General features: G+C 48.7%; 1 protein-coding gene across 1 annotated transcript; it reads right to left on the reverse strand.

Moving 5' to 3' along the window:
• Window positions 1–6,814: 6,814 nt before the first annotated feature.
• Window positions 6,815–24,245, reverse strand: NOL10 (nucleolar protein 10). Its single transcript, XM_061568828.1, has 21 exons — window positions 24,082–24,245; window positions 23,340–23,385; window positions 23,038–23,136; window positions 21,389–21,466; window positions 20,839–20,876; window positions 20,122–20,258; window positions 19,658–19,723; window positions 18,095–18,155; window positions 17,546–17,631; window positions 17,333–17,411; window positions 16,902–17,051; window positions 15,997–16,063; window positions 15,592–15,644; window positions 14,760–14,886; window positions 14,072–14,151; window positions 13,250–13,348; window positions 12,600–12,692; window positions 11,560–11,733; window positions 10,613–10,983; window positions 10,280–10,382; window positions 6,815–9,394 (listed from the first exon to the last, which is right to left on the reverse strand). The coding sequence occupies exons 1-21, from the start codon at window positions 24,145–24,147 to the stop codon at window positions 9,203–9,205; spliced, it is 2,265 nt and encodes a 754-aa protein (XP_061424812.1). The 5' UTR covers window positions 24,148–24,245; the 3' UTR covers window positions 6,815–9,202.
• Window positions 24,246–25,450: the final 1,205 nt, after the last annotated feature.

Genomic DNA, 25,450 nt, shown 5'->3' on the forward strand with positions numbered 1-25,450 from the left:
TGCAGGGATGCAATTCCACCACACAGATCGGTGGGAATGAGAAGTTGATGGATGAGGACATTAGTGTCCATGTGTTTACCGAGGCCCGTGATTTGAGGACGGCCAGGTAATGTGGAAATAATAACAATAAATAAAAACAATGATATATTGGAATACTGTACAGCATCGTCATATAGCGCAGTACACGTTTCTGATCCACGCATCGTCATAGGAAAGATAATCACGATCATCGTTATGAATACAAATCCTCAGGATATATATTATTTATATCAAATTCACGATCACCATCCATGCATCTTAGACATAGAACAAAATCAGCATCATCGTCTTCATACATCAGCGTCATAAAGTATACATGCTAAAACATAATGTACATGTATTTTGCAATCCACTGCTGGATGGAGGCCTGCCCGCACCATGTCGGTCTTAGTGGTTGTTTGACCATACCTCAGCACACTGTTCAATGGGAGGGAAAGTGGTCGCCAGGACCGGTTCAGATGTCAATCACCAATGATGTGTTCGAGGTCGCCAGATCTATAGCGCCGTGTTCCAACCACTGTCACCATGCACCACTCCACATCAATCACTGCCATAACTGATGATTACGTCCACCATCTACTCATTACAATGATCTTAAAATACCACTCATACGATTAATTATCATAAATCCTCACGATGAGTCTTACCCATGTTAGTAAATAAGTCCTCTTCATTGAGCGCGTGTGACTTCGGTCTTGAATGATCTCTTGAGCATCCGGACTTATATATATAGTTGCATGGTGACCTAAAAGTGTATGAACATACTGTCCTATTTAGTATCTCTGTAAAGTAACCTCTTGATCTCTCTGCATGAATTTCAATGGTAAATATTGACCATGTTTCGGTGGGATTGAGTTCTCAAGTTATTGTGACATTTTATCAATGTTAACGATCATCAACCACAACCTCCACCCCCAAACATAAAAACATGGGTTTTTGAGGGGATGGCAAATTGAGCACACTCACTGCCCACTTCTGTTGGCGGTTTTTGTTCGAAGAGGAATAGGAATTCCGTGCGATGATTGTGCCATCCACTTGGTCGCCTCGGCAACGCACGGATCATACTCACTTATACCAGCTCTCCTACAGAGATTTTGGTTTCCAACTTTCCCAAAATTCCAATGCTTCCCCAATTTTACCGCTACGTAGGATGACTGTACAGATGGCAACCGCTGGGCTCTGTTGGGAAGCATATCAAAAACCTCAATTCCCCCCACCGAGCCTGCCACCACTTGCGCCATTGTGTACCCGAAGCCGGCCATCATTGTGGTGAAAGATTGCATTATACGATGGTGGTTGTGATCATCGGGAAGTGGCAGGTGTATCAACTGATGGTGTGTATGAGAGGTCTGGGATGGGGAATTTCCGAGGTGTTCGGGGTGCCGCCACTTGGCTTCTGGTTATATGTAGGAGTAGAGAATGGCTGTTGGCGCGAAGTCGGCCCGATGGAGCAACTTCGGTACGGCACCCGTGGGTGATGTGGCCGGCATGGCCGCATCGGTGACAGGTCACCGGGTTCCGACCTCGGCTAGGTGCTCCGAGTCCTCGGGGCGTCCAGCGATGGGTCCTCTGGGTAGGGCTCCAAAACGTCCCCTTGCATCCGCAACATCTCTCCCCCAGGCAGCTCAATGTTTACATCCGTCTCGGCGTCGTCCTCTTTGTTCCGCGTTCCCGGAACCCCCTCCAGTCCTTGATATTTTGGTTCCGTTAATTGCGTGACCATACGTTGTAGCCTCATCACCTCCTCATGGGCTCTTATGCTCTTGGCGATCCACAAAGAGGTCTGTTTATCCTCCTCTGTGACCGACAAAACTATTTCTAAAGCCAGTGCCTGTGCCAACATACTGTCCGCCACCATAAAGTCCAAGGCCCCCGCGTCCAGGCCTGGGAAAGCAGCCTGTGCTAGGGCCATGAAAGCACTGCTATAGGCCAAGGCTGACTGTCCCTCTTCCCGCTGACGGTTCTGAAGTTGTCTTTTCGCGCTGGATGGCGGGTTAAAAATCTCTGCCATCTCTCGATGAGCAGTTTACAGGGTCTTCTTTTTACGCTGGAATTAAGGAATATATAGTTAAAACATTGTCGCTAAGGGCCATAGGGAGAGCCTTCAGTGCTTCAGGCTCTGTCCACTCTAGATATGTATAGGCCTCCTCGAATCGAACAAATGTTCTCCATACTTGTTGGTTCTTTCGGTAAAGTCACGTAGGTACAAAATAAATTAAATCACGACGTTTCGGGCGCAACACAAGTGCCCGTCATCAGGTGGAAACAACCACAACAATAAACAGTTGCTTAAGTGGGCAAAAGGAGGCTGCTTGTGACACGAGGCTATATATACGTAAGAGGGGGGGGAGGAGCCAGGGAGGAGAGATAAAGAGGGTGGGGGTGTGGGGTAGGGGGAGTGGTGAAGTGTAAGCCCCAACCCGAGCTCAAGTACAACACAATGCCGGGTCTGGGAAATGAGTGGAGCTGGAGAGTAGGAGGCTGAAGAAACTGGAGATGCGGATACAAAGGCAAATTATAAAGCAGTTACGTTTTTACCTGGTTAATAACATCCTTCCAATGATTGCTCAATTTGTATCCATCTTCTCAGTTGAAGTTATGTCTATGTTTATATATCTGGATGGCTTCATGAACAAACCTTTGATAGTAGCCCAAAGGTTAGCAGAGCACCTTGGTCTCGGAAAAAACTATATCATGAGAGCCCACAGCGTTATAACAATGGTCAGCCACGGCGGAGGTATTAGTCCTGCCGTGTTTCAGATCTGCCTTGTGGTCGCGAACACGGTCGAACAAATGCCATTTCGTTTTCCCAATGTAACAATCACCACAGGAGCAACTTAGATTGTAGACTCCTGGATATTGCATGTCAGGAATGACATCCTTCACAGATGGGATTAGATCACGGATTTTGATTCTGATGTCACTGCAACCGTGGCCCCGAATCAATCTCGGGCTCGCAATGGAGTGGACAAAGCACTGCGCCACCATTATAACCCCCGAAGGTGACTACTTCATTATCACTTCTGGATGAAGGGCCTTGCAAAGCCTTCACCATCCCTAAAGTATACAAACTTGAATAAAAGCTGTTCGTGTGATATGTTTGTATTCTTCAGAGCAGAAACTCAGAATCAAAATCTTTGTTTAGAATGGAAGAATACAATGAGCTATGAAGCTCTTTTATATAAATGTCCAGTAGGGGCGGGTCAGAAAGTCACAACAACAAATACAAAAACTGATACGAGTGCAAAGTATAAGAAAGCTAAGCAAGATACTTAACATCGATAAAAAATACAAAGCATACAAGTCCAAATTTTATTAGAAAGCTTTGCTACGGGAGCTGTTTGCAGAGCATGGAGTGGGAAAAGTTGTATTTACAGAACTTTCCAACAAAATTCACTTCCATAGATTCCTTGCGACTTTATTATCGCCCTTGCACAAGAGACCATGTTTCACACGGTGTCCTAATGGCTTTATGTCCTGATCCAAAAAAGTATGCAAACACGTGAATTCAGCAAAGGGTCACGCTGACTAGAACAGCTTATCTACGCAGTGTCATACATTAAAAACATGCATATTTGGAGATGCAGCCATGTGGCTTAGAGGGCAGAATACTGAGCAGACACTACTGCAACCCTGGATAATGGCACCAAGGTAGCGAGATTTTAAGTATCTTGCCTGGTATACAGAAGGTCGTTGGCTAAATCCCAACCCTCATACCTGCATATTTGGAATTTGCATGTTCTCTCTGGTCGCGTGAATATTTCTCCAGGCCATCCACATTTAAAATCAACATGCGTTTAGAGTATTCGGCTACTATACATTTCCACTTGATGATAATCCACTTCGTTGAGCTATCATTTGTGGCCAGGCCGCTTCTGAAAAGTGCCACATAGCTCAGTGGGCCTTACCTGGTAAAGCAACAATTTTAGTTTAAGCTTCAGATTTAATGCATGTGATTAAACCAGACCCTCAAGTTCAAATAGTTGATTGGCTCAGCCCGGTCACCAAGGGCTACACACAATAAAAACCCAGCAAAGTAACATTTGGTTATCAGAGGAGGGCCACTTTCGCCAAATATACACCATCAGCAGTGTGAGGGCCGCCACACATTTGAAACCACTGGGTTCGATAGCATGATGGGGGTGTTTTCACATGTGCGTATTGTCGGGACCACACGTCAGGGGCCGCACTAAAGGCCGCCAGGGGCCGCCAGTGGCCCGCGGGCCTTGCAATGAACACTGCTCCAGATAATGGAAGGAAAAAATTACCTGTATTTGGATGTTTGTCCAATATCTTTTAAATGTGTTTTGTGCGACAGATGAAAGCCTCCCCATGCCACGTCAGTCACGCTGCTCAGTACAGATTGGTCAAGGGGGGGGGGCCCAGGATCAGTAAGGATATCACTCGTTGCCGAGTCTAGTTGTGTCCTGTATCTGTTCGCAGGTCACTAGCGCAGTGGAGTACACGGAGAAAATCAACCACAAGCTTTAGATGTCCGTCTGCACAGATGGGTTTCACAAACCCACTCGTTGTTTAAGCATCTCCTGGTCACCCAACGGCCCCGTGGGTTTGGGAGTTGCACAAATCTCTGCGATCCATCAACCCTTGCCTCGTCCAATAAGCAGATTCACACCATCATCATCATGTCAGGAAAAGGCCTTGCAAGTTGACCACATGACCACTTCCATCGCGGTTCATTACAGGTCTCCCTCGATTTACGAAAGGGATGCGTCGTAAAAAAACACACGCGTGACACGGAATTGTTCGTAAATTGGAACGGCTTTCCGCATGAATTTAATGCCAAAAATTTGGGATGTATCTTCTTGGTTCTTTCGGTAAAGTCACGTAGAAGGGAAGTAATAAAATAATAAAAATAAAACATAATAAAATAATTCTCACGACGTTTCGGCCACAACGCAAGCAGCCGTCCTCAGGTGAAAACCAGGTCCGTCGAGGCGACAGAGTCTGAATGAAGCAGCACACGAGCTTGGAGCATATATATAAGCTGGGCGCATTGACAAAGGAATTTGCATATCAAGAGGAATTTAGCATATTCATAAATTCCTCTTGATATGCAAATTCCTTTGTCAATGCGCCCAGCTTATATATATGCTCCAAGCTCGTGTGCTGCTTCATTCAGACTCTGTCGCCTCGACGGACCTGGTTTTCACCTGAGGACGGCTGCTTGCGTTGTGGCCGAAACGTCGTGAGAATTATTTTATTATGTTTTATTTTTATTATTTTATTACTTCCCTTCTACGTGACTTTACCGAAAGAACCAAGAAGATGAATCCCTGCAGTCACGAAAGCTTTAAATCGAAATTTGGGATGTGTTTCGGACAGTCATTCCAACTCTCCTCCTAACTTAAAATATACGCCTATATCACTCTTCACAATACGAAAATAATGAAGAACGTTAGAATAAGTAATTTTAAACAAAATCAATCTTTTCAGGGAACTCGCCAAGAGATCTGCACGTTGGAATGGCTGGCAAGGTGAAGTGGCTGCGTTACCGTTGCACTGCAGGGATACCGTGACGCCGTCATGGATGGTGGACGCAGCCTCCAGAGTGCTTCTTGTTTGATGATGATTATGGCGCGTGCCGGAGTGAAATTTCGTTAACGCAGAAATTCGATCTCGTTCATCGAAAGGTCAATTGTGTTCACGCCAAATTTCGTAAAACAAACGTTTGTAAATCGACGAAAACCTGGATGCTTAAGACACTCATTAGTAGACAATGCCCTATGGGAATTTAGCTCTTGATGGCCTAAAAGCTACAAATATACATCTACAAATAGAGGGTTGGACTTCACCTTAACTCTTAAAGGCTGCAGGTAGTAATTTATAGATGTTATGGTTTCTATTGAGGTTAGGTTTCATACAGGGAAGGAGTGTTAATAGTATGTATATTATTAATGCTACCCCTATCCCCTCCCTTTGATGCCGCTAATCCTGCATAATGCACGGGCATAAATAGTACTAATCACATACCTGCATTTCCCATATCCCCTCCCTTTGATGCTGCTAATCCTGCATAATGCACGGGCATAAGCAGTACTAATCACATAACTGCATTTCCCATAAATATGCTAAATTCATCTTGATATGCAATTTTTTTTGTCAAGGCGCCCTTTCCCCCCCTTCCAACCCAGCTTAAATATATGCTCCAAGCATGGTACTGTTTCATTCAGACGCTGTCTCCCCGACAGACCTGGTCTTCACCTGAGGACGGCTACTTGCGTTGTGGCCGAAACGTCGTGAGAATTATTTTATGTTTTATTTTATTATTTTATTATTTCCATTCTACGTGACTTTACCGAAAGAACCAAGAAGATGAATCCCTGCAGTCACGAAAGCTTTCAATCGAAATTGAAGTCCGGATGTTTGGGGTTTAAAGTAGTAAAATCAAATCTGTTGATGATGAATTAAGGTCACGTTGACACAAGGGTTAGCGTTAAGGATCGGGCGGGTTTAAAGACTTAAAACTTTCGTGACTGCAGGAATTCATATTCTTTGGTTCTTTCGGTAAAGTCACGTAGATAGAAAAATAACAATAAAAAAGTGAATACAAATGATAAAAATAATAAACCAAAAAAGCATTAATGTAGACTGGAGCCTGGTTCTTAATCGGAGTGAGTGTACTGGCAATCCATAATGTAGACTGTAGCCTGGTTCTTAACCTGAGCGTACTGGCAGTCTATAATGTAGACTTATTCTTGGTTCTCTCAGATCATTTAAGGTAACTTGGCATGGTTTTTGCATTGCTCAACATCCAAGTTGAACACTAAAAAATATTTGTATCTGTACAAATGTTTACAAATGAATGACCGAGATAACAAGGATTACGCACCCATAGTTCAATGACACTGGCTCGTGTACCGCCATGATGTCAGGTGATGTCTTCGAATGAGCATTACGAGTACTGCAAGTCCTCGCTTAACGCATGTTCACACAACACATTTTCGCTATTTCATTCTTCTGTCAGGGAAACCCTTTTGGCACATCGCGGAACGTGCACCATTATAACGCACACGCCCGTTAAAACGCGGTTTCTGAGTGGTCAACGACGAACTATTTTATTGAGCTGCATAGCCGAGTATTGCGATACAGTAACGTGGCAGCGTACCCTCAGTTTTGTCCCACCATCTCTGTGTGCGCGTGTGTACATCGTAACTCGGCAAACCTTATTCTTACATTGTGGGGAAACTGTTTTCGTTGAAACTGTCTATTGCTTTCCCCGGCACTTTTCGGGAACACATCTAACACGCGAAACGAGGACTTACTATACTGGGGTTGCTGTAGTATTTCACAGGACAGTATAACATTTCACGTGACGATTATGGCAATATCAGTTTCCCATAACGTTTAATTATACTTGGAACTATATTGTATAATTTTATGGTATTGACTATCGTGTGCATTGCTGCAATTCCAGTAAAAATAGGATTCCTTTAAAGTTCTCATTGGATTTGACTGAACATCATTAGTAAGTCAACTCATCGTTCATTGCAGCTTTACCATCTAGAACACTAATAATGCACACGCTGCATTAATCTGTACAGGAAAATCATTGCAGCTATTTAATTGGACCTTGAAAATATTTTTCACGTCATTTTCCTCATATTTCATCAGGAAATACGATACCAATAAAAGACCCGAGTTCAATTCAAGCTCACGGCCAACACAAGTGATAATTATTTTAACCGGTCCCAGGCCTCCCCAAAGTCGAGTCAGCCTCAAATGAGTACAGTAGAACCTCTGGTCACGACCATAATTCGTTCCATAACTTTGGTCGCAACCCGATTTGGTCGTGACTTGAACCTAATTTCCCCATTGGATTGTATGTAAATACGATGAATCCGTTCCAGACTCCTACGAACTGTATATAAATATTGTTTTTTAAAGATTTTTAAGCACAAAAATAGTGAATTATGCCATAGACTTCACAGTGTAATAGTAAACTAAATGTAAAAACATTGAATAACACTGAGAAAACCTCAGTGTTAATCGTTCAACAAGATGATTGTTTCGTCTGCTACATCAGTCGGTCGATTCTGAGAGAGAGAGAATATTCGTATGAGCGATTCATGTTTCGATTGAAAATAAGTTAACAGTAATATTTGGGTACACTATTGCTTTTGGAAGCATTCACCGTAATATCGTATGAACGTTTACTTCACCGCATCATCGTATGAATGATGCGAGAAGATATTAACGGGTTCTTATGTTAGCGATTTACCTACTCAGTGTTTTCGCTCTCTAAATTACGGCTTGAATGAGGGGGGAGGGGTATGACTACACTCACAAAATTAATATCTTACTAGGAATTTTATATAACAAAAGTTATATATATAACTGTTACGCTTTGTGTTGTTTGTTGTAAACAAACAACAGGAAATTTGGCGCTTATAAAAAATTGCGCGGAAGGGGAAATCGGCCGCGGCCGTGTTTGATCGTCACCCGAGTTTGTGTTCGTGCCCAGATTAAAAAATGTTGTGAATTTTTTGGTCGTAACCCGATTTGGTCGTGGTCAGAAGCGTTCGTGACCAGAGGTTCTACTGCACATGGTGCGGTGTGTAAACATTGCCACTAGGGAGACAAAGTTGGTCAGGCATGGTGCTCCCGAACAGCACTTTCCCCAAACGTCTAGAGGCTTTAAGGGGGATCTTTGTATTTGTGTGCATACTAGAGCAAAACGTGTTAATGTCCTTGTATAAATAAGCCAGCTGTATACAGGTCAGTTATATAAAATGTGAGCTTAGTACAGATGACTTGGTTGCCTACAGGCGAGTCAGGTGTGGAGAGGTCAGTTGTGCGGGCAGGTGAGACGAGGCGTGTAGATTCGGCGTCTTCAGATGCGGTTGCTATATATATGTAAACCGCATTGTATTACCATATTGTCTGAGTGTGCAGGGGTACAGGTGTACTCAAGGGTTCAAAAGCAAGCCTAAGTACTACTGATGAAACACAGAATGTTGAAAACGATTTAGTTTGCTTGAACTGAATCAAGAACCAACTCTGCTGATAAGACGCACTCCCAGAAGGCCGGGCGGCCGATCAGTTATGTAAAAACTTTATTTTTTTTTATGCGAAGACACAAATATGGGAAGGGGGGCGTTTATTTATTTACTTTGTTGCACGTGTGCGCTCGCCTGCAATGTCCTCAATGAGGTCCACCCCTGCCCCGGCCCCCACCTCGTCCCCTTCCGCGCCCCCCACCCCTCCCCCTGCCTCCCCGCCACCCACCCCGCCCCCCACGAGCCGTCCCTGGAAGGCTCCCAGCCGAGCGCCGCAGCTCCTTCCGCTCGCGGTGGTGCTGCCTCTCGGCCGTGTGGCGCCGCTCCTCTCGCTCCGTCTGCGGCGGGGAAAGACAAGCGCGGCGCTCCGGTTAGCGGCACGCGCACGCCTCCAACCACGCGGAGGGCCACATCATCGACCACGACGCCAACCGCATCGACCGCGACGCGGTGTCGGCCACACACGCACATGTGCAAGGGCCCGCAAACACACACACACCATGTGTCTTTCCACTGCACCTCCGATTAGCATGGTTGGCTACGAATAGTGTGAAAGGAGTTCAATATATACATACGTACATGTGTGGTTGTTGGAACAGTTATACTTGGGGACTTGTGATCGTGGAGTGTTTGGATGGTGTTTGTGTTGGTGGTGGTGTGGGTGGCTAAAACACAGAGATTTGGCACAGTGGGCAACACATTTGGTGCATCTGCAAGTTACCGCAGTCAACCCATGGTCTGTTCTGTGACCTTCTGCTAGCCGGCCTTCGACACTTCACATGGCCTCAAAGTGCACCTAGCATGACACAAGTGTCATGGCGACGCCACCACCACTCAGTGCTGAACGGCGGTTGTTGTTGGGTGGTGGAGTGTGTAGGTGGTGGGAGTATGTGGGCGATGGGCATTGCACCACCTCGTGTCTAAACAACCGTGGAAGATGACATGGGAGTTGTCAAGCCACATCAACTGCCCTCTGGATCCACACTCGGTGCACTCCTATGCCTTGCAAAGAGCCAATGACACCCTCATTTTTAATTCTGGTATCTGGAAAAATCGATATTAAGTGACAAACCAAATTTAATGAGCAGTCCCGAGGATGAGCGTCAACTCATCACGGATGAGCGAAACACGGGTTCGAGTGCAGGATCTCAACGATGACAGTGTTGCATCTACGACATGGCCATTATGAACTCCTGGGCCAACCCGGCCATTCAAAGAGTCACCTTCTTGAGACGGAAAGTCAACTCCTTGCTGCCCACGGAAGAGTGTGCGAGGCCCACGGGAAGATCAGACTCCTGTTCCTTCACCCGATCGGCAAGCGAGGACCTGGAGCCAGAGACAGGGACGCGTAGCAGATAGTGAGCGCTTTTGTTAATGGCCTCTCGCACGCACGCCGGGCTCCGGTTTCCTCGCACATGAAGCCAAACACATGTATTAACGAAATTGTCTGAACACTGAATGACGATGGAAAGCGACAGGAATATTGTAGTGAAACAGTGAGGTGCCAAAACAGAAGCGACACGAGTCTTGGAGAGAAGGGGAGAAGTTGTACGCACGTGAGGCTTTTCCGCTTCTTTGCAGCATCCTTGAAGCTGTTGAATTCCACTCCTTGCCGGATTTCGTAGAAGCGTGGCTGCTGCTGCTGATCTCTTGTCGTCATCGTCCCAGCAGCAGAATCGGCTTCCTCATTGCCTTGCCACGGTCGTTTCCTTCCCGAAACGTCTGTCTTTCCACGACCACCACCACCACCACCAGATCCCGGTCCGGAGGCCGCCCCTCGCCGCAACTCCTTGCCGGACGCTTCGAGGCGAAGCAGCTTGTACTGCCTCTGCACCTCGGGGACCCAGGAGCGATCGTCGTCCGAGCTGTCGTCCGAGCTGTTGCGTCCGTCGGGCTCCGAGTCGTTCTCCTCGGTGGCGGAGATTTTCTGAGGATGACAGAAGGCGTTGGGGGTGGTGAGATAGGGTGTGCGGGGTGGGAAGGAACAGCACAGGGCTCTTAATGGTCATGTTGGAGGATACAGCAAGTGGACCTAGAGCAGGCCCAGGACTGGTTCAGACATCAGTTGCCAGTGATGTTAACCGCAGTCGGGAATTGAACCACAGGTCTCTCTGTGTTTGTAGCGCAGTGTGGAAATCGCCACATGCTCACTCACAGTGACTCGCCCACCGAAAAGACAATACACAAAGAGTCCCCGTATAGCCTTTACAGACTGTTGGAGCAAGTGCTGTTAGCGGGCACATATGAAGGCCGGCACCGCACACGAGGAAGGGGGTAGATGGCCAGAAAAACGCCTGGATGCCTTTGTTTTCCCAGTGCTGATGATTGCAAATCACACCCGGTACTAATTTAAGGCTGAGTCGACCTAGGAGAGGGCCCAGGACAGGTTAAAATATTCACCACTGCTTCTCGCTCTCACTCTCACACACCCCACTCACCCACACTTACCGACCCCACTCTCTCACACCCACCCACACTCACTCTCTCTCTCTCCCGCTCTCACCCTTTGCTCTGCCTCTCGCTCCATGCCCTTGCGCTTGCGTTTGCGTTTCTCAGTGGCGCGCGACACCACGGGGTTGAGCAGGCGGAAGTCCTCGCTCTGCTCGTCCACTTGGAAGTCTGGGTTCTCGAACATCAACCGGAAGCGGTCGTCCTGCAGGATGCTGCCCACCGACGCCTGCGCACGTGGAGTGGCAAGGGCAGGAAGGGCGGAGGTGGAGCACAGGGGGGTTGGGGGCAGAGGGCCAAAGATGGAAGTCAAAGGGTGGAGGGAGGAGGGTGGAGGCCGGAGGGCAGGAGGGTGGGGGGTAGAGAGTGGGGGGGGGGGGGCGGAGGATGGAGGGTGGGGGGCGAGGGCAGAGGCCAGGGAGAGATTTAAGAATTTAGTGAAATGGCAAAAAAACATGCTTCGAGATTTAATTTTACATTGTTGGGCTTAGGGTTAGGTTGACGAATTTTCCTTTCCGAACGATCGCAGGAAGCAATGCATCACCTTGTGTGCGGAACATTCTACTGAAGTCTCATCACTGAATGACCTTTGAGGCCCCTCAAATGACCTTTTGGCAACATGCCCAGGGGCACTGCACAGTCTAAACATGCTCTGCCACAGAGACATATTTTTGTTGGATGGCAGTCCAGAATGATGTATTTCATTCTCAGAACAGGATTTTAGCCAAATGCAGTTGGAAAATAAAACTAATTTGACGCGAATGCTTTCTTGTGTGCAGGCATCGGTGACCATGCCAAGAAGCCGGTTTAATCACGGGCGGCCAAAACCCGGATTCAAACGCAGGTTTGCCAGTGTTGCTGACTCAGTGTCTCTAATGCAGCATTACCCCTCTCCTGAACTGCCCGGCCACATACATTTTGCACAATTTTCAGCTGCTGCATAAGCCTTGCAGGTTCTCAGGAGAAATCCCCCGCATTTCACTTTTAAGCATTACCAATTGACACACATCGGTCAAAGGCCCCAACCATGGATTGTGCACCGGAGGCCCTCATAATGAATAAGTGGGGCCCCAGTGATTGGAGGTGACCTCTGACCTTCTTGCGCTTGAGGGCTCGTGAGGAGGTTGCCTCGTCCTCTTCGTCATCCAGCAGCTTCTGGGCGAGGTCGGCGTTGACGCGGGGCAGGCGCTGCTCACACACACACACACATGGGCGCACGTGTGAGTGTGTACGCACGGGCGTGTACCTGTGAGTGTGTACATACAAGTGTGTACATTCGAGTATGTTCAGGTGTATACACACAGGTGTGCACGGAGGAGTATACCTACATACCCGTGTCTACACACACACATGGCAATGCATCGCACCATGTTAGAGAATGGTCCAAGGACGTGGCTATCACAGAACTTATTCTGAAATCTCTTCGAGTGACCAAATCCACACACGAGGGGATATTTTGGCATGGGCCCTGCTACAGAGAAATATTTGTCATGGAAATTTTACAAATTCATGAAAAATAAATGTAGTTTTTGTTGCACAGCCACTGGCGACTGTGCTAAAACAACTCAATACTATACTTGAGCACCTAGGTTTAACCAAGCCCAGCATATCGGCGCTGCCGATTCCTACGGCGCCCATTCCACGCTCACGAGAGCCGCTCCCGAAGTATCGACGCGTCAGGGGGCACGCCCAGTCGGCGGGGTGGGGGCGGTCCGGTGGGGGACGGCGCTTCTCGGTAAACCCACCTTGGTCTGGACTCGCTGGACTCTGCCCTCCTCGATCTTCTCTCGAATCTTCTGCTTGCGGTACTCGTCGTAGGCGAACGGGTTCGCCATGGCCTTCACCTGAAAACGCACGCGGGGTGCCGTGTCACAATCACAACGTTCACATTCGAGACTGGGGAAATCCGATAAGATGCGGAGATTTTTTTTCTCACAGATGTCCAACGGGACGGGAGCGCCTAGCCTCCAACAGGGCCAGGCCTCCAACAGGGCCAGACCATCACCTCAAGGAAACCCATTTCAAAGAGAGTCGGGTAAAGGAAGATTAAATGAGGTGATGATTCACCCACACCGCCACCCCTCCCACCAAGCTGACCCACACCCTCCCATCCAACGGCCCCCTGCTCCCAGAGAATAAATGAATCACATGTGACAATTCGATCAAGAATCGATAATTATTTTTACTAATTTTAATCGCCTCATTTGTACATGTTTCCCCTGTTTATCCCATCGCATTCGCCGTCTCTCAAACGCAAGATGAACCAGGCGGGGCGATGGCAAAGCAGCCATCAACAGCGAAATCCCTGGGAACTTTCAACAACAACCGTTTCATTTGCACAAAGCGTCGTCCATGCAAGACACCACTCCCAAAAGGCTGACCAACTGTGGCATTGACGAATCGACGCGTAATCCCAGTTGTAATTTAAAAAGATTAGGAATCACGAAATGGGGGATCGTGGTGGGGGGGGGGAGGGGAAGGTGGTTTGGCGGGTGTGGCGGTGACGAGAAATAGAGGTGAGAAACGCTGGTCGGGAGAAACCATCATCGTGGCTCTGCGAGCGGAACCTTGTGGTAGAGGCGGATGTCGATGAAGAAGCCGTGCATGTAGGCGCGGAGTAGTGGGGAGCCCACGAGGTGCGTCAGACCTGCCACACGCACATGAGAGATGGCCACATGGCGTGATATGCAGAGGAGGCACGCTCACACAGACACACACGAAGACAACCCATAAAGCCTTAACAGACTGTAGGCACAAGAGCCGTTAGTTATCACGGCACACGAGGGGGTTGTTGGCCATGAGCAGGAATTGAACTTGAGTCGCCGGGTTCATAGCGTAGTGCGCCTAAGGGCTGCACTCCAGAAAACCCTAATCGCGACCCCGAATCGTGACGAGTCATCAAACCACGCAGGGAGCCGAGTGACCGGGTCAATTGTCGCCACGTGCCTCTACCGACGCGATTTTGTTTCTAGAGTGTGCGTAGGGGTTGCATTCTCGGTGCTACGGAAATCCCTGCTGGTGCCGCTGTTGGTCTTGGTGGTGTTGGTGGCGGTGCTGCTGGTGTTGGTGGTGCTGGTGTTGGTGGTGTTGGTGGTGCTGGTGGTGCTACTCTAGGAGCTGGTGGTGTTGTTGGCAGTGCTGCTGCTGGTGTTGGTGGTGGCAGTGCTGCTGGTGCTGGCGGTGCTACTAAAGGTGTTGGTGTTGCTATTAGTGGCAGTGCTGTTGCTGGTGTTGGTGGCAGTGCTGCGTGCTAACCGAGCGCTTCAAGGTCGGTGCGCGTCAGGAACTTGTAGTCGTCGTAGACGGTGCTCTCCGGGTTCTCCTCCAGCTCCTCCGTCAGACTGTCGAGGAACGAGCACCATCGCGGGGCTGAGCCCAGCGCCTGAATGCGCAGATGGGAAAATCGCCGCTGCAATGCACTCAAATGTAAAGACACGTGGCAGCTACCGCCTCTACCCCTCGACTGCCAGGGTAATGCTCGTTTCCACAGGGTCAGCTACCCCTAGGCTAGACCCCACAGCAATCATCGCCCTCCTCCCCCAATGGCAGACGAATGCCCGTTTGCAGGCCAGGTGCCGAGTCACCTTGTGCCGCACAGGGACAACCGCTACTGGGGGTGCCCTTTCACGCAAGTTGAGATGTGATGGGAGGTGTTTCGAGACGCTGCGGTGTACGCGAGGGCGCTCTGATGGACTTTGAGGTCACGGGACAGACCAAGATGCCATGGATTAACTGAAATGACTGATAGATGCACAAAGACAAAGCAAGCACCTATGAAGGCCAGCACAGCACACAAGGGGGGTAAGCTTGCCAGCAACCCACCCAGCTGCCTTTGTTTCCCTAGTGGTGATGTTTACACACAGCACCAAGTACTCATTTGAGGCCGAATCGACCTCGGGGAGGTCCAGGACCAGTTCAGATAATCGTTACTGGTATTGGGCGTGAGCAGGAACCCAACTCGGGTGGCCAGGTTTGTAGCGCAGTGCGCTAACCGCTACACGACTGCTCCCCACACACAAACGAACACACACGCGCGTGCGTCATCATCGGTAACCATCACAGTGGTCGTGCCACACAGCCCACGCACCGGAACGTAGTACGTGTTCATCTTGGACGCCTCGCACGCCAAGAAGAGCATCCCTGTGGGTTAGGGGTCGAGCCACGGTTAGAGGTAACAGAACAGAAATCGCATAAAACCACATGCACCCAACAACGAAGGTTAAAGCCAACTCCATGATTAAAACAGAAAAAAATATATACAAAGACGCAGAGGCGCCATCAATGACATGATGTAAGAAATATGAGTCAAAGAGAAAGGCAGGATGAGAGTGATGGAGAGACGGGAGTGATGGAGAGACGCGGGTTATGGCAAGACGGGTGTTATGGAGAGACAAGAGTGATGGAGAGATGCGGGTGATGAATTGACTGGGGGGTAGGTGACAGAAAAACGGAAGCGATGGAGGTAGAGCTGAGGAGTGCGTTTACCGCGTACCGGAGTTGGGGTAGAGGCACATGTTGTTAATGTTGTACTCGGGCTCAAGGGAGGTGAAATTCTTGCCCTGCCAAGTCGCAGACAAAACAACAGCAACGTTTAGATTTCGGACTGCCGTCCCTGGCAGCAGAGACACAAGCCCAGAAACAAGTGCAGCACTGTATCCTGTGCGCATGTACGAGTGTGTAAGCGCGTGAGCGTGCGAGTGTATGGGGGAATGAGCGTGTGAGTGTACGTGAACCTGTTGCGAGCAAGTGTAAGCAAACAGGCACAAGAGTGCATTAAAGAATAAGCGAGTGTAAAAGCATAGAAATATGTAAGCTCGTGAACGTGTGAGTGTGCGAGGGATATTCAAGTGCGAGTGAGTGAGCAAGAAAGAGTGCAAACGGGTAAATGAATAAATGTGGGCGAGTGTCAGCATATTTGCACTCGAGTGTGCGAGTGTCAAAAGAGTGAATGTCTGTGAGCAGGTCACTGTGTAAGATCGAGAATAAACCGAGTGTACGAGCAGTGTATATGCACATTAGCGGATGACTATAGCATGCATTTAATTATTATGCGCAAATGTAAATATCTATACGGGCGTATGGGTGTGTGTACCAGTGTGGCGAGCGGCGACAAAAGCGCTTAGGGCGCTGTGCTATGAACCCGAGTTCGATTCCCAGTAACGACTAATCATCGTACGTCAAGTGATATGTGAAGCAGTGCTGGACATCCTCTAGGTCGACTCAGCTTTAACCGAGTAGTCGGTACAATGTTTAAATACATCAGGCAAAGCGCGGATGGGCGCCAGCCACACCACCACCCCATCGTGTCCCTCGCCGAAACCCAATAGGTGCTCGTTAACGGCACCGGGCAGGGTCGCGTCGCGAAGGTGCCGTGCGCTCGCTGCTGGCGCTGCTCACCGTGTGCTGGTTCCACATCTTGACGATGCGCGAGTCGGCCGTCACCACGAGGTCCAGGTCTTCCCGGAACTCGATGTTCCGGATCGGCAGCCCGAAGCGGTGGTCCTTGACGAGGAGCGGGCGAGCCGAGCGGAGGTCGTACAGCAGCACCTGGCCGGGCGGCACGGGCAGCGCTCACTACTGCACTGGCCGCTGGTCGTACAGCGGCGACGGGCAACCCAGACGAGTCGGTGGGCCACATGAGCGGCCCTCCTTCACCCAAGTGGGCCGCGAGCTTGACACCGTGTTTGTGCACCGATCATGTTCCCACGCAGAAGCCTCGACAAACTTGGACTAGGCCACCAAGAGGGGCTGCACGGGACGTGTGCGGCTTGTGGGTCGCAGATTGCCCACCACTGTTGTAGAGTGTTGCGGGGAGGGGAGATCCATACCTGCCCAGTGCTGGTGCCCACAGCCATGTTCAGGGCTCCGTGGAACTTAAGTGCTGAAATCGCCGGAATGCCGGTGACCCTGAGGCACAGACATGGCCGTTCAACAACCGGTCACAGCGATCAGAGATCCCGACTCACAACTTAGAGGTCACGAGTTCAAATCCCAGCCATATGGGGGATCTTTTATCTTTGTTGTGTATGAGTAGCACTTACTCTGTATCAGCTGTGATGCTGCTAAGGGCGCAGTCAAGCACTCCGGCACGTGTACGGTCACGTGGGTCCCAGCACTCCACCCTGCCCTACAGAGATGAGACCCACACACCATAGCCTATTACACACCGCCAGGATAAAAGCTCTTGGCGAGCACCGATTTAGGCTGGCACGGCGCACAAGGTGGAAAGTGTGGCCAACGCCACACCAGGTCGTCTTTGTCTCCCCAGTGCTGATGTTTACACACCGCAGCAGGTACTCATTTAAGGGGAGACCCAGGACCGATTCAGATATTCGACACCAACGTTGGCCGTGAGCGGAACTCCAACTTGGGTCGTCGAGTAAGTAGCGCAGCGCGCTAACCACAAAGCCACCGCTGCATACATACATTCATATACACACAGAACACAGGCGCATGCAATATCAAACACATACCGATACATGCATATAAGCACCCACATATATACACATGCATATGAAGACACGAACACACGTACACAAGTACACGTGTGTGCACAACAGGCGCGTAGGCGGGAACAGGCGATAACTGACCTCCGCTGTTCCGCAGGCAAACAGCTGATGCTCCGTATTAATCCCGCACACATTGTTGGATCTGCTGGTGCACACACCATCGCACAGGGTGGTTCATTAGCGTTGTTAATACCAGCTTTTGTTGCATTATAAAAAATTACAAACAATATAAAAGTGATTATTAGTTTGCCAACCCGCAATGATCAGCGTGAAGTGTTGTTATTGTTGCGTCTATTTAGCCAGGAAGGCCCCCCTAAGTTTGTGACATTTTTTAAAAGGGTCTTGCTATGTTTTCACAGCAGGGGGCTACTATTGCCAAGGCATAATTCCCGAGTGAGTAATCTGCGGCGTGATTTTTCAAATGTGGCAAATTTAAACCATGGCATCGGCATGCAATGGCCTGCTTTTATTAACGACTAGCTGTACTGCCCGGCTTCGCCCGGGCCTTGGATTCACCACACCCGGCCGCCTTGGTCCCCTCAGTGGCGATGTTCACACCAACAGTTACTCGTTTGAGGCTGAGTCGACCTAGGGGAGGCCCAAAACCGTTCAAATAATCGTCACTGGCGGTGGCCGTGAGTGGGAATCGAACTCGGGTCGCCGGGTTCGTAGCGCAGCGCGCTAACCACTACAGTACAATGTGTTAAGCTTCCACATGCGCGGGTCACGTGACAGATTTGATGGTGTACAGTCTGGAAAGTACCCACATGGCAAATTTGCAGTTTGTTGCATGTCGGGAGGTACGCTAAACATTTTGAACAGACACACATATTCACAACTTTGCCTTTCATATATATGGAGATGTCTCGGGATATTAAAGTCCATTGACTGTCACAAACCAAATGTGATTGGATGAAGTAATTTTTTTGTTTCAATCATCGGTAACAGGGATGAAACCATCAACTCACTGCACTTGGGGACCCAGTTTAATAGCGGGAAGCGGCCGAAACCCGGATTCGAACACAGCACCTCAAGTGGTGCCGACTCAGTGCTCTGACCCTGGAGGTTTCTGGCCCCCTAGAGACTGACGTTACATTATCAATAGTTGCTGTGCCCCCCTGGCTCAAATGAGTAATAGGGCAACACTCATTTCAATTGGTGGACTATTCCAAATCTGATCATTTGTTTTTTTACCCTTTTATCTGGCAACAAAACTGACACCTTTTTTACAAGGAGTCATGTTTGCATTGACCACAATACCTGCAGTCGGAATGCAAACAAAAAAAGTGCGCCTTTTGGCGTCATCTGGTCCAACACCATGTGAGACTAGGCTCTAAGCAAAGCTGTCTCGGGTGTGGACCAATCAATTTCAAGGACAGTGCATATATTATCAGAGTTGTGTTTTTTGTTTGCATTCCGACTGCAGGTATTGTGGTCAATGCAAACATGACTCCTTGTAAAAAAGGTGTCAGTTTTGTTGCCAGATAAAAGGCTAAAAAACCAATTATCATATTTTGCTACTGGCCAAGGAGGTTCCAATGGTATTCCAAATCTATATATGCAAGGGACCAGTCTACCCATAGCAGAATTCGTGCTGTAATATTGGCTGTTGATTTGCCAGGAGGAGGAGGAAGAAGTACATACGATCCCTCGGTTTGAAGTGAATTCAGGAAACGGCCTTGCTCCAGATTCAGGCGGAACACTTCGGAGCTGCAGACGACAAGTGAGCGCAGTGCACGGTGAACACAGAATACAGTAAATACAGCACACAGCGCACGGTGAAAACAGAACAGCAGTGAATACAGCAAAGTGAATACACACAGAGCGAACACTCTGTGGAACACACGTATATTTGCCACTGTTACTGGTTGTGAACGAGAACTAAAACTCTGGTTGCTGGGCTCGGAGCACAGTGCGCTAACCGCTAAACTACCGCTTCACAAAGACAAAGATTCCTCGTATAGCCTCTAACAGACTGAAGGAGCAAGTACTGTTAGCGAGTAGCACCTATGAAGGCCGGCACGGCACAAGAGAGCAGTGGGTGGCCAGCACCACACCCGGTCGCCTTACTCGGGTTCTGGCAGGGAGACCGTGAGGGCAGCACGCACCTGGCTCCTACGAGGTAGAGGTCGCACGAGGGATAGTGGTAGGCGAAGTCGCGTCCGAACTTGGGGATGCGCGTGCGGTAGTAGATGCCGTTCTGAGAGTGGAACTCCACGTATCGGTCGCACTGCAGGAAAACCAGCTGCAGCAGACAGACGAAAACCCCCAAAAATAGTCACCACCCATAAGACTATCCAGAGCTCGAATCAAAAGCAGAAGGGCATTTACACAATCAAGGCAAGTTCAGAATTCAAAGTTCAAAATCATTCGAATAATATATATTGGGATAGAAAGTTTGAAGGTAATTGATTCAGTGTATTTTGGCATATATCACGTAGAATAACGTTAATTTGTTTCACGATAACCCTCCACAACCCGACAGAGCCAATCGAATCAAGTTGTCACGAAGGCAAATGTGCCAATTGCATTTGGTTAACCGGAGGAACGTTTACAAACAAAAATGTCAGAAACCTTTCCACGACGTTTCTCTGGAGATTACATACAGCATCGTTAGGTGTTAACAAAAGCTCAGCTCTCACACGAGAACCAAGCTATTGGTCGTTCAAAAAGAGAGCAGTCCATTATCAGCCTTGGGATCCGACCCTCAATTAGTGCCAGCGTCAACACACAGCGCCAACTCACGGCAGCGACTCCTCTAATGGGGCCATGCGATAGATCGCACTGTAATTAGTTTAGCGGAGTACTCGCCGAGTTAGACTCACCTTGGAGTAATCGTCCGAGAGGATTTCAAAGGTGACCACTGCAAGGGAGACACGGAAAGGGCAGGGGGCGAGAGCACGGTCATGTGAATGCAGAAAAACAATTCCTATTTACCCAGGAAAGCCTCGCCAAGTCGTCAGACTGCCGCATCACTCGAGGATCCTGCGCTGGGATGTTTGGCGAGTGGAGTAGTTTTTTTTAATATACGTGGGACAAAAATTAAGTACCTTGGTTGAAAACCCACCACACGTATAAAAAAAAGAATGATAAAAATCTACTTGCTTTACTGGCCCCAACTGGCAAGAGTGTCTCATCAATATAAAATCACTTTACCGATGTTATCTCTACATAATCAGCGAGCACATTCGCCTACCACAGCCCAGGTCCTCCTTCGCAATACACCTCTTTGTCTCAATCAAGGTCAAGAAGATGGCCAATCATGAGCCAATCCTTATTGAAGCCACCACAATTCGCCATCACTTCCTTCTGCCAGATCCCACACCTGTTCAGAGTATTCCAAACTCTCAATTGAGGCGATGAAAGGGGGCTCACCCTCTGAGTCCATGCAGCGCTCAAACTTCATGGAGAGCTGATTGACGTCATAACACCTCACCCGTGGCTTGTAGGTGCCTGCACAACCACATGGACAACGTGATAACACAATAAACTAGCAGTCAATGTCTTGTTTATTCGTCAAAAAATAAAATTACATTTAAATCTATTACCGACCATCCTCAACAATGTCTTCCAGTAGCTTGTTTAAGCAGACAATGCTTGGACCGATTTTCGAGTTGCCTTCGTCTCATCAGCAGTGAGGCATGGTAAACAATTGATGGGTGTTACAGCAAGTTCCATCCGTAATCACTGGATAGCAAATTTAAGATTATATATGTACTCATAACATCAGTCACAGGGATGAAGCCATCAACTCACTACACCAGAGGTTCGCAAACTCCAGTCCTCTTGACTCACCACGCTACTTCTTCCCTTGTTCCCAATGTACTCCCGATTCAAATATAAATTAACTGGTTCAACACTTTACGCGCCCGATGATTGTTAAACAAATCCCACATGACGTGCTAAGCAATTAACGCTGTCTGCATCACATGGAACACGTGGACCATGTGTACACACGCACGGGGACGTGTACGCATGCACACGCAGAATACGTGGATACACGCACGGGGACCACGTGTGCACACGCGCCACATATACACACGCACCACATGTACGCACACACGGAAACCACGTGTACACGCGCACGGAGACCACGTGCACGGAGACCACGTGTACCCACGCACGGAGACCACGTGTGCACGCGCACAGGGACCACGAGTGCACACGCACGGGGACCACGTGTGCACGCACATCGCCTGAGATCCCAATCTTAATTTGAATCGGATCTATTCACGCAGACAGCGTTCAATTCATAGCGCGTCAAGTGGGACATGTTTTACAATTTATCGGGCGCATGCAGCGCGTAACGAATGGGGAGGAGTAGATTGGTGAAATTGGTGAACACGGAAAGACGGAGCATGGTGGGGGTTGCGAGGACTGGAGTTTGGGAGGCCCTGCAAGACACGATTTGCCGTGCCGGACAGGAACCAAACTGACTCGCTGGCCTCATAACACCTGTGACTCTGGCTCAGGGCCAGGGAAGGTCGCATTAATTGCACGTGACAGTCAGTCAGTCAACACAGTGTCACCGCGTCATCTACACGCGTCTCCATTAGATCATCCAAATTATTATTGAATGTATGTCAGAGGTCGCAATCGGGTACCCGATACCCGTACCCCTACCCGATACCCGGCTACCCGGCCGGGTACGGGTACCCGTTTGCGACCCTGGTGCGGCCGGGTACGGGTAGGCCGTGAGTCACTGGTGAGTAACCGTTTGTCACTCATTTCCCAACGTCTTGTCTCTTCTCACAATTCAAGTTCCTAGAATCAACCCACCCGCACCTGCAACATGGCTTCATCCCAGAGGTCGCAATCGGGTACCCGTACCCTACCCGATACCCGGCCGGGTACGGGTAGCCGGGTATCGGGTAGGGTATCGGGTACGGGTACCCGTTTGCGACCCTGGTGCGGCCGGGTACGGGTAAGGAATCAAAACCCGTTTGCGACCTCTGATGTATGTTGAATTTCTTTCGCGATCACTCGTGTTGGACGCGTGCACATGTGTTGTCCCACTGGCTCACCTGTTGCGAGCAGGTACTGCCCGTCCCGCGACACGCGGATGTTGTTGCACACGGTTGGCATCTCCCAGTCCTGGATGAGGTTGATTCGCTTGCGTACGGCTGTGAGATACACACACACACACACGCATGTACGCACACACGCGTTAATGCATGCACGTGTGCGAGACATAAACAGACACTCGGAGATGGCGATCACTATGATAGCATACGCACTTGCTAGCATTCATATCAGGTTGAGTGGATCAGAGTGTATCGAGTGGCTGCTGTCAGTGAGTAGTTTGCGGTGAAAGGTGGACGCTCACCGACATCTTGCTTGAGTAATTCTCGCCTCTTGCGGTCTGTGAGCCACTGCGTACGAAACAAAGACAAAGATTCCCCGTATAACCATCACATACTTTTGGGGCAAGTGCTGTGTGCGAGCAGATATTAAGGTCAGCACGGCACACAAAACGATGGGTGGCCAGCTCCACATTTGTCACCCTAGTGGTTATGTTTACACGCCGCACGATGTACTCATTTTAGGCTGAGTCGACCTAGGCGAGGCCCAAGACCGGTTCAGATAATCGTCACTGGTGTTGGCCGCGAGCGGAAATCGAACTCGGGTCGCCGGGTTCGTAGTGCAGCGCACGTTAAACACTGCGCCACCGTAAGATAAATGTGCCAATTAAACATTCAATTAACATCCAATTACTTGGCTGCGACCTCGTCATGAATTTTAAACCATCGTCCATCATCCCAAATCACGTGTCCTGCCCGAGCTCACCAAACTTTTCTTCACAGTTGGAGTGAACAGGTTGCGTTTTTTACTCTCCGATCCACGCCTTCCTTTTTTCTGTCTGGGGTGCAATCCCAAGCGTACGTGGTCTATCACCCAGCACACACTCCTGTGTAACCCGCAAGTAAACAACGAAATGGTTGGACCGACGGTTCGAACTACAAGCCAACGTCGTATGCTTTACTGCCCAAAGCACTTTCCCGACTCTCCCATTCATCGCGGCAAGGAGCTCGCAAAGCGGACCCCCCCCCCCCACTCTCCCCACGCACCTCAGGCAGGGATTTTCCGCTGCTCAGGTTGTAGATCTTCACGTTGTTGATGCTTGACACCTGCATTGCGACTCGAAGGCAAGAGTCGAGATGCTCGAGACCCCTTTCGCGTTACACGTGCTCCACGCGCCAACATGTGTTCGCCATGTGTTCGCCGCTTCCGTTTCCGGGTCAAACCCGCGGGGTTGGGCAAGGGGCGGGGCGTCGCTGCGAGTGTGAGAGGCGCAGACTCATGAATATTCATGAGGATTAAACACTTTTTTTTAATCAATCAACCCATGCGGTTTGCCCATATTGTGGCCGAAACGTCGTGAGAATTTTATTTTATTATGTTTTATTATTTTATTATTTCCCTTCTACGTGACTTTACCGAAAGATTTGAAGCTTTCGTGACTGCAAGGATTCATACTCTTAGTTCTTTCGGTAAAGTCATGTAGGTAAAAAATTAAATAAAAATTAATAAAAATAAAACAATAAAAAATAAAAATCACGACGTTTTGGAGGCAACACAAGTCTCCGTCATCAGGTGGGACCGGTTGTGATTTTTATTTTTATTGTTTTATTTTTATTAATTTTTATTTCATTTTTTACCTACGTGACTTTACCGAAAGAACTAAGAGTATATTTACCGAAAGAACCAAGAAGATGAATCCCTGCAGTCACGAAAGCTATAAATCGAAACAGAACAGTGTTGGTTAATGTATATTAAAGTGATGGGATGTGGTTACCTGAATATTGGCAGTTCACCAGCCTTTGCTGAAGCAAGCCTGAACCCTGCTGATGAGACACTGAATATCGAAACCGGTGCATGAAGTTATTCATGCCTTGAATCATTGCTGCTGAAATGACGCGCTTCCAGAAAGCCGTGCGGCTGATGGGTTGTGGAATAATTAGTTGAATATCTATGCGGAGAAACGGATATGCGAAGGAGACATTGCTTATTTTGTTATTTATATTTTCTCCACAACGATGCCAATTATTATTCTTAACACGTGAAGGGGTTTTGCAACTACTGTAATACGATTGATATATATTTTTTTGGGTCAGATGACGTAAGTCTAATTGTTGTGTCGTGCACTCTCCTCCATCCGACACAGCCAATTCATAAATTTGTCACGTGATGCACAAACGTGCCAATTAACGCCTCTGCAGCACCACCGATTTTATTGGAGAAGCAATACGCAACATTTTACAATTTGGTACGACCTTTCGCTGGTAGTTACAACCATCATCATCATCATAAATCCTAGGCCTTTGGCAATCTGAGATGTATGGCAACCGCCTGATGATGCTGGTTATTATAATGCTTGGTGTAATGATGCTGTTTGTGATGAATGACGCCAACGACCACTGTATTTTGAGTTATGCG

This window comes from Lethenteron reissneri, chromosome 42 (genome assembly GCF_015708825.2).
Source record: "Lethenteron reissneri isolate LAM-NWPU_2019-01 chromosome 42, ASM1570882v1, whole genome shotgun sequence".
Classification (NCBI taxonomy): Eukaryota; Metazoa; Chordata; class Hyperoartia; order Petromyzontiformes; family Petromyzontidae; genus Lethenteron; species Lethenteron reissneri.

Bases quoted from the DNA above. Each gene is read 5' to 3' on its own strand.
- NOL10 (XM_061568828.1), bottom strand. From the start codon at position 24,147: ATGCAGGTGTCAAGCATCAACAACGTGAAGATCTACAACCTGAGCAGC. The intron at 15,645-15,996 runs GTACGCGGTAAA...CCTAACCCACAG, and splicing joins GTGCCTCTACCCCAACTCCG to GGATGCTCTTCTTGGCGTGC. The intron at 9,395-10,279 runs GTGACTCTTTGA...TCCCCGCCGCAG, and splicing joins TGACTTTCCGTCTCAAGAAG to ACGGAGCGAGAGGAGCGGCG.